Source organism: Lagenorhynchus albirostris, chromosome 7, assembly GCF_949774975.1.
Source record: "Lagenorhynchus albirostris chromosome 7, mLagAlb1.1, whole genome shotgun sequence".
Classification (NCBI taxonomy): Eukaryota; Metazoa; Chordata; class Mammalia; order Artiodactyla; family Delphinidae; genus Lagenorhynchus; species Lagenorhynchus albirostris.
In genome coordinates, this window is record NC_083101.1 from 30,789,822 (window position 1) to 30,799,863 (window position 10,042).

At 42.5% G+C, this 10,042-nt stretch overlaps 1 protein-coding gene across 1 annotated transcript; it reads left to right on the plus strand.

Annotated features, from left to right (window-relative positions):
• Positions 1-283: 283 nt before the first annotated feature.
• On the plus strand, positions 284-9,023 carry ALDOB (aldolase, fructose-bisphosphate B). The gene is made up of 8 exons (XM_060153367.1): positions 284-395; positions 1,193-1,404; positions 2,430-2,484; positions 3,428-3,588; positions 4,483-4,566; positions 5,439-5,613; positions 6,031-6,230; positions 8,543-9,023. The coding sequence occupies exons 1-8, from the start codon at positions 284-286 to the stop codon at positions 8,636-8,638; spliced, it is 1,095 nt and encodes a 364-aa protein (XP_060009350.1). The 3' UTR covers positions 8,639-9,023.
• Positions 9,024-10,042: the final 1,019 nt, after the last annotated feature.

Sequence of the window (10,042 nt, forward strand, 5' to 3'; positions counted from 1 at the left end):
GATCCCAAAAGTTTCCTGAAAGGCATTCTTTTCAGGATCACCATGAAATTTGTCATCCCACCTTCATCCATTATGGCTAATCGCAGCTACTTAGGCTTAAGGGGGAAAAACCCAAAACAGAACAGACCTCATTTATTTAGCCAGTTGTGGAAATGGACCAGAAATGTCAGAGGGGCCTATGGAGCTCTTCTGCACACCTGCTGTCTTGGTCATGAGTCCATTTGAGCGACCCACAGTTCTGTTCACAGCTAACTCTCCTGCACTCTTTTCCAGACCTGTCACCATGGCCTACCAATTTCCGGCCCTCACTTCAGAACAGAAGAAGGAGCTCTCAGAAATTGCCCAGTGCATTGTTGCCAGTGGGAAGGGGATCCTGGCTGCAGATGAGTCTGTAGGTGAGTGCAAGAAACATCACACAACAACCATACTCTTGATTCTACACTTAGCAAAGGCAACTTGATAATCATATTCTCTTTCCTCTCAGAGGAAGTAAAGGTTTATATGCATAGGAGTGGGAGTGGAAGACTCAGTAAGCATAGACCTTTTGAGTCTTGTCATTCCAGAAGGCACATTTCTGAACACCAAGCAAACAGGCTCAAGCCCTCCATTTTAAGACCCCCTTGCCAGGGATCATTTGAATCCAAGCTGTAGCGAGGCCAGGAACTCAGTAAGCAGGATGAGACCTCTGCCGCTAATGACAAGTCAGTGTAAAGTCAGCCAAGGAAGGGCACTGAGAGCAGGGAAACATCCACATCAGGAACAGGGCAGCGCTTGTGACTGAGAGCAGCTCAGGATGGCACATGGGAGAGCTGCGGTGGCCTGCATGGCCCACCATAAAATTATGGAAGCCAGAGAGGTCAACAGCCTGCCCTACCCCTCCTTCCACTGTCTGTATATCCAGTCAGATCAGGGCTGGACCAGAGAGGCCTGAGGGCCATGCAGCCCCACTTGGACCCTATGGTGGCTTCCACCCTGACCCTGACACGACCAGACCATGCACTTCCTCATCAGCATCCTGACAGCAACAACAGTCTTTCCCTGGGGAGACAGAAAATGAGGCAGGAGCTCTGATGATCTGAATAAAAAAGACAGTGTTGCTGTCCATCCTGGTGAGGGTCACTAGTTGGCATGGAGGAGGACGGCAGGGGAGCCCCTGGCTTGCTCCTTATGCTGCCTTTACTCACCCACATAGGCACCATGGGGAGCCGCCTGCAGAGGATCAAGGTGGAGAACACTGAAGAGAACCGCCGGCAGTTCCGCGAAATCCTCTTCACCGTGGATGATTCTATCAGCCAGAGCATTGGGGGCGTGATCCTTTTCCATGAGACCCTCTACCAGAAGGACAGCCAAGGAAGGCTGTTCAGAGACATCCTCAAGGAAAAAGGGATCGTGGTGGGAATCAAGGTGAATGCATCTCGCTCCCACCTCACCACAGGCCCACTCCCAACACGGTGGCTGAGTCACGGCCAACACGAGGACCACTCTCATCATCTAATTGCTCTTCTCACTCCTTTCCATCATCACCTTCCCACTGAAAACCAGATCCTCTTCTAGACCTTTCCAGTACCCTCTTCCTTCAACCATTTTTCTACGAGGTACTTAATCTCTTTGTGTCTCAATTTTTTCATTTCTAAAATGGGAATAATAGTACCTTCCTCATCAGGTTCTTATAAGGATGAAATGAGTTTGTAAAACAGTTCCTGTCACACCCTTATTATTTAGTTCATGATAGCTGTTATTGTTAAAACACTTACTGTTCTGTTGTAACTGGGTCTTCCAAAACTACGTGAACTTCTCGAGTGATCATCAGTATTTGTCAAGTGCTTACAACTCCAAGCACTCATTTACTCCTCCTCACAACCTCTGGAGGTAAACTCAGTTATTAGAGATGAGGATAGAAAACAGAATTACAACTAGTGTAATTTGCCCACAGCAAGGCAAAATTGGAGCCAGTTCAGGCCCAGACTGTCTACCTCTTGGGCTCATGACCTTAGCCTCTGTTATGCTGAGAGTAGAGGCTGCATCCTTATTCTTCTTATCTCCTGTAATAGCATAGGGCTTGGCATGTGCAGTGCTCAATAAATGTCTCTTGAATAAATGAATGAATAATTTAAAGGAAGTGGCTCTTACATGGCACCTCTGCATCCCAGGTACTAAGAGATTACTTCTTACTTTCCAAGCTCCAGCCCTGTGCTTTCTATACTTTCCCTCCTCTTAGGGTTGACAGTCTTACATTGTTCTTTCCAGGTAACTTCCCTTCTGCTATGGACTGAGTTGTGTCCCCTGAATGCCTAATATACAATACCTTCCTAATTCAACTCCTTGGTTTGTGAAAGATGAGAACTAATATCTAGCACCAGAGGCTCTGCTTGTGTTTTACTGAGATACCTGACACCTGCTAATAACTTGTTAATTATTTATATTCACAGTTAGACCAAGGAGGTGCTCCCCTTGCAGGAACAAACAAGGAAACCACCATTCAAGGTAAGGACATTGCCCACTGATATGAATCATGCCAGTGTATGCCAGAAATGAAGGAAGCAAAGAAGTGATTGAGGGAAAACAAAATATGAATTATCACACTGGTTTTAGAGCCACACACCTGTCCTTCAGCCCCAGCTCCTCTATTTAGTAACTGTGTTCCCTCAGGCTAGTCACTTAAATGTTCTGAGTCTCAGTTAAAATGGGATAACAATATCTACTTTGCAGAATAGTTGTGGGGATTAAATTAGACATTGCACATAGAGTGCTTATCACAGTGTCTTGCACAGAGAAGATATTTTATACTTGGGAATATTATTTTAGAAAAATCTAGCATCAGTAGAGGGGAAAGAGTCCAAGCTGTGGGATCAGACACACTTGGGTTTGAATGCTGCTTCCGTCACTTACTGCTTATATAATTTTGCAAGGTACATCACTGCCCAAGTAGACAAGTATGAACCATAGCATTGGATTATCTAAGCAGAATTTGAATCCCAGCTCTGTCAAACTTGGTGAAGTTACTTTACCTCTCAGAGCCTCAGTTTCCAAATCTGCAAAATGAATATACAACTGTGAAGGTTGTGTAATATGACTATTAGGTCATAACAGTATAACAGCTATTAGGTTTGTTATGATTATTAAATGAGATAAGGTGTGCAAAATGCCTAGAATCATGCCTTGGAGCAAAGTAAGTACTAAATAACTATTAGTTCCCTTTATTCTTCTTATCCAATATGTATTATATATCAAAACCATATTTATTAACCCAGGTCTTTTGGCTCAGTACTGGGATGTTCATTTCTTTGCTGGATGTAATATTTCTTTGCCTGGATGTCTTGGGTCCTCAAGCTGTATGACTGAAAGCTAAGCCAAGGGTGAACTTCACTTTATCAGCAGCCCCAGCGGTCAGAGGTGCAAAGAAGCCTTTCTCTCTCATGACTTGCAGGGCTTGATGGCCTTTCTCAACGCTGTGCTCAGTATAAGAAAGATGGTGCTAACTTTGGGAAGTGGCGTGCTGTGCTGAAGATTGACAACCAGTGTCCATCCCACCTTGCTATCCAGGAAAATGCCAACACCCTGGCCCGCTATGCCAGCATCTGTCAGCAGGTGCTTTTCCTTCCCTTTGGGCTAAAATACAGGAAGCGAAAGCTTTCTTCAAAGCCCATCTTCCTAATTTTACTGTAACCACACATGATCCCCCTCCTTTTCTCTCACCAGTATATCCTGATGGCATTTTTCACTGCTTTTACTAGGTGTAGTAGGGTAAGATTTGGTTCCACAAGTCAACTATGAGTCCAAAAGGCAAATGCCATCAAGTGTAGCCCTCTACCAAAGCACTGTAAACTGAGTCTTAAAAGCATAGGCTCTTGAGGGCAGGGCATCTGCTTGTCTATGCTCCACCGCATCCAAGGACATGATCCTCTTAAGTACCCAGCTCAAGGGTGACAGCTTTGATCTGGTTCCAATTCATATAATTTCTTGGAGGATGGTAGCTTGATGCTAAAGTTTCCAACATATGTTGAAGTGTCTCTGGGATCCAGGTTAAGTCTGATTTGCTTGTGCAGGTGCTATGCTGAGGTTACCTGAGTTCTGGGTACTTGGAGCTTCCCAGTCAGAATTGTAAACTCTGCTTGAATTCCTTAGTTAATTCACATGAGAGGCATCTTTATTGGTGATTTAAGCTTGACAGCCCTAAAAGGGTGACAGCTAGGTTCTGATTTAGCTAGATTAGTCTCTAGAATAAGATATAGAAATTAAGAAAATAAATTGAATTTATTTTACCCCATTTCCAGGAAAACTTTTTTTCCCTCACTGTTCTTTTTTGGCTAAGCCACAAATGCTTACTAGACATCCCATTAAATTTCATTGCCTTTAAGTCACCTATATGTATATCTCCATAAGAGCGTCAACCTTGTACCAATTACAACTGTTAAATATCTTCTTAAAGAAAGGATCCTAGTGAACAGAGCTTCATTCTGTCCACTCCATTTTCCTTTTTAGAATGGGCTAGTACCCATTGTTGAACCAGAGGTAATTGCTGATGGAGACCATGACATGGAACATTGCCAGTATGTTACTGAGAAGGTAAGTCTTATATATAAAGGTCCCAATGCCAGTTGAAAAATCTGTTTTAAACAATCGTTGTTACTTAACATATATCAGCTGTTATATATGAGGTATTCTACAGTTAGAATCATTGTGTAGCATTGAGAAGGTAAAGAGGTATTATCACACCTTGTACTTTTTTGGGCACATGGTACACTCCTTATGAAAAAGCACAGGAACTGCATTACCAAGATTAGGGTTTGAGCATCCATGGTCCCAGCTGTGGGACCTGGGGCAAGTCATACTACCTTTTTGGACCTCAGTTCCATTATGTTTAAACTAAGAAACTTTAAAATAAGCTGAGGCTCCCATGAGAAAATATAATTAGAAAGTAATTTTTTCACATGTTACTTTAAATTAGCCACAATATATCTGTAAGAGAGTAAGAGAGTCCTCAGTTTCTCTTCTTGCAAAATGAGGTGGACTGAAATGAGATCTGAAAGCACTTCTGTCTCTAAAATGTTTATTTTGATGATCACTCAGCTTCTATGGGGATGGAGAATGGAGGCCAGTTTACATGTCCCCAACTAACTAAATTAAGGCAGGTTTAACTGACCAAAGGGAGTAATGGGAAGGAAGGAGTGAAGGGCCTCTAGGAAGCAGAGCCATGCTGGTAGTCCATGCGGTGAGCAGTTAGGGGAGGGGCAGCAGGGACAGGCCAACTTGGCTGTGCTCAATGGCTATGGTTTGCAGGCATCACCCTGACTGAGCCTAGGGGCTGGTTGGGAAGCTTTGGCCAAGTAACGTATGGGAATTCCTTCATCCTGCGTCCCTGCAGTGTAGAAGTGTCAAGGTCAGGTAACTCTACGGCTGGTTCTAGGTTTCACCTATTTGGGCCTCTTGTCCTTCAGGTCCTGGCTGCTGTCTACAAGGCCCTGAATGACCATCATGTTTACTTGGAGGGCACCCTGTTGAAGCCCAACATGGTGACTGCTGGACATGCCTCCACCAAGAAGTATACTCCAGAGCAGGTGGCAATGGCCACTGTCACAGCTCTCTACCGTACTGTTCCTGCAGCTGTTCCTGGTAAGGTTTTCTTTCTTCTCTGACTTGAGGTCTTAGTCCTTATTCTTTGAAGGAGTGCCATAAGCATTTGCATTTGTCCAGGAGTAGTCTGCTTCTAGCCATGAAATAGACCTCTGATATCTCACATGCAGCCAGCACTTCCCTCTTGAACTCCGTGATACCACCTATGCTGAGTCTGTCCAAATGCACACAATCCATTGATTTCCTCAACATTTCACTGCCCTCTTATTTACTAAAGCCCTTCTCTCCTTAGTCCAACTAGCTTCAACAAAGGCAAACTAATTTCTCCAACCTAGTCCCATGCAAATCAATTGGAGGAAAGATTGAGACATTACATTTCTTTCAGGCTCCTTCCTTGCTTTTTCAAGCAGGGTACATACTGGGACTAGTGGAGTGGAATGGCTTCTCTCCTTCCAGGCATCTGCTTTTTGTCTGGTGGCATGAGTGAAGAGGATGCTACTCTCAACCTCAATGCTATCAACCTTTGCCCTCTACCAAAGCCCTGGAAACTAAGTTTCTCTTATGGACGGGCCCTGCAGGCCAGTGCACTGGCTGCCTGGAGTGGCAAGGCTGCAAACAAGAAGGCAACCCAGGAGGCTTTTATGAAGCGGGCCCTGGTAAGATGCTACTACCTCTTATCTACTTGATCAAGTGGATACTTGGGGCCTGCTTGCATTGCTTTCTTCAGGCCATGAAGGTATTTCCAGGGAGTTGTCTACCATGCATTTTCAAATGTGGCATTAGAGCTGAGTAGGACGGTTAAGGCTGCAGAGTTTTGAATTATCTGCACTGGTAGTACAGTTGATGATGGTAGATTGAAGGACAGTTTCCACAGAGACACTTTAGAGGGAAGATGAGAGGGCCAAGGAGTGAACCTGGGGCACGTTTTATTTTGGGAAGATGAAGAGGAGAAGCCACCAAGACAAGCAGCAATAATACATTAAGATGAACCAAGGATTCTGGGAACAAATGAATGAAGTTTCAAGAGGTCAACAACAATGCGCTACAAAGAGATTAAAAATTAAGGCAGAGAAAAGGCTGATACTGTCACTGAGGGGCATATCAGTGACCCTCAACAAAACAGGGTCAGTAAAGGAAAGGTGCCCATTCAAGACGCTTGTCAGGAAAAGACACAGAAAGGTTACCAGGAACAATGAGGACAAAAGATGGTATTATTTAGCTACTAAAATTGCTTTTTGAATACCTACTAGGAGCCAAGCACTGGGGTGAACAAAGCAGACACAGCCACCACCTTCAGGGAGCTTAGAGTTTAGCCAGATAGGAGAGATTGTCACGTTTGACTGTAAAGCAGAAGGAGTCAGAGGAGAGATTAAAGATTAGAAGAGGACAAGGACTTAGAGGAAACAGTACTGCATGAGACTAAATATTAAATATGGGTGGCAGAGTAGGTCTTAGAAAGGAGGGAGAGATAGGAAAGAAGAGACAGAATTGGTTTGGAATCAGGTCTGTAGAGGTGGAGAGATGCAATGGTTGATCACTGATTACAGGTGAGGCCATCTGTTGAGAATGATAAGGGTATGGAGATTTCAGTCTTTACAGTGGGGAACTTGGAATAGCTGTTGAAGTAGTTGCTAGGAAATTGACCAGAGGTTATGGCCAAGCATCAAGCAAGATGCAGCTGAAATGAGAGTTTGTGGTACATTAACTTAGATCCTGAACGTTCCTAATAGCTCTCTTATGCATGTAGCAAGATTCATATCAACCTAAATGGGAAAGAGCAGGGTTGAAGAATCCAAGTTTAACAGGGAGATGAAACAGTACCAAAATTTGATTGACAGCTTTATTCGGCTTGCTTATGACAGAGGAGACTGGGCAAGGAATCAGGTGTAGCCAGAAGTTTGATGATGAGGCACTAAAGGAAAGGAAGGGTACAGAGAAGCTAAAAAAATCATCTCAGGGGCATAAAGAGGTGTGAGATTTTACAGTAGTGCTTTATCTTATGATGATGGATATGGCTGTGCTGGTGTGTGGCTGATGAGGGGGAAGCTAATACAGCTAATAGGATGGAGGGATTATGAAAGTAAGGCTCAGAAGGGTCATCCACACAGAAGAAGGGATGCTGAGTTTATCATCTAGAGCTGCGGTTCTCAAGCTTGAGCATGCATCCGAATCACCTGAAGGGCGTGTTAAAACGCAGGTGGCTGGACCCAGCGACAGAGTTTCTGATTCAGAAGCTCTGGGGTCAAGCTAGAGAATTTCCATTTCTAACAAGTGCTTAAGTCCATGAAACCTAACTTTGAAAATCACTGTAGATGTAGAAATAAGTCCTGGAGAGATTGGACAATAGCAACAGAGACTTGAAGACGGGGTACTGCTAAGTGGCATTTGAGTATTATTACAGGTTTCATAATTCTTAACTCACCTTCAATTGGAATTTACACAGGGTATCAAATGATATTATGATAACAACTACATAAAAATTACATATCCTTATGGACAAATACAGGTAGAAAATGGAAAATGTATTAAAAAATTTTTTTTGCTATAGTAAAGCTTTAGCTGCATCTGCTTGATGCTTGACCTTATGTCTGGTCAGTTTTCTAGCAGACTATTTCAACTATTCCAAGGTTCCCAAATTGGGACTGAAATTTCCGTTTCCTTATCACTATATGAGTGAGAAGTTTCTTAACTTGAATTTCTAGTACTGTTGTTGCAATATTGTTAGTACTAAAAAGAAACCTTCTCAGTAACACAAACTTCAGGCTTGCCTGAGAAATGCTCAGAAAACTGGGATAAAAAAAGGAAGTAACATTATAGAAGGAAAGGAATGGTATCAGCAGCAATATTTAGCAAAATCACTGTACAGAGAAAACTCACATGAAGGTGAAGCTGATTTCAAATGAGAAGCAAAGAGGGTCAAGCAGAGGGTTGCTCTAACTCGGTCTCCTCTATCACACTTGTTTTTTAGGCTAACTGCCAGGCAGCCAAAGGACAGTATGTTCACACGGGCTCTTCTGGTGCTGCTTCTACCCAGTCGCTCTTCACAGCCTGCTATACCTACTAGAATCTGAGGCCGACCAGCCAGGCTCTGGTGCTTCTAGGTGTCTTGGTAGGAGGGCAGAAAGGAAACAACGACCTTTCGACTGACCCTGGAAATTAGACAAAATTAGGTTGGAACTACTGGAAACACAATGCATGTTAAGTTCTTAGACACAAGGAAAAAAATCAGTTATTGAAACCTAAGTCTGAATATCAAGGATCTGATGAAATTTCACACAGTGATTTCCTTACAACACTTCCAGCTCCCCATGGCCCACAGTATCCATCTAAGAAAAGAATAAACTTTAAAACAGTATCAACTGTCCATCCACATAACCAAATGAAACACCTCATAAGCTGAGTGCAGAGAATTGTGTCTTATTAAACAGTCCTAGCAGTGGTAGGTTATGAAGGAGACAGCTACAACCAAAAAAGAAATAAAATGTTCTACAAACCTTCAGTTTGTGTCAGGTTTTACTTTCTGCTCTTGCTTTCAAAGGGCTCAATATGTTTCATTACCTTAGACTCCACAGACGCGACTGATGTTAGTGGTCAGGATCCTCGACTTTGGCTACTCATTGGAATAACCAAAATTTAAAAACCCAGATACTCAGGCCACGCTCCAGCCAAGTTTGAGAACTACCAAGCTAGATTTCAAGTTTGAGGGTGTTTAGAAATGAAAGCTATTCATAATGTGAAGCAAGCTACAATGTCAAATGATTTCAAGCAACATATGGAGTGTAATAAAAGAATCACTGTGACTCTGATGCTTGGAACATTTCCTCTTCAAGTGGCCCAGGTTGGTGACATAGGACTGCATCTTCCTCTGCATATCCAAGCACACTGCCTAGTTTTGCAGTAAGAAATATTCACATAATTATACCTTATTGACTTCCAGTTTTCAGAATTAACCTATAGAAAAAGCATTAAAGACCACCATAGTTACAAGAGAGAATTTAAACATTATAACTTTGGACAATATAAAAGTAATGATTTTGGTGGAAAAAAAAGTAAATGACAGGAGGTGGGAAATTCAGGGGGAGGAGAAGTGAAGGAAAGCAAAGGGAACACTAATTTACTTAGTGGGGAGTCAGGATACTACTTGAAATCGATGGATTAAGAAATAGTGCTTTGAAAAAAAAAACAGTGCTTTAAGTCTATTAAAGTAACAAGGGAAATGGATATAAATCATTAAAATATTCATACCTATAATTAAGATATAGGAGAAGGTAGTAAATTCTTTGTCTTGAAGAGTACAAAGATAAATGGTATTATTTAGAGTAAATAAATTAGGAAATAGAGGCATAAGCATATGATTTAGAATAATAAAGCAGAATTCGTTCAAAAGGACTTCTGAGGAAAAAGACCTGGAAATGGGGCACAGGGAAGATTTTTACATACATACTCTTACAATGTTTGAGTGTTTTAT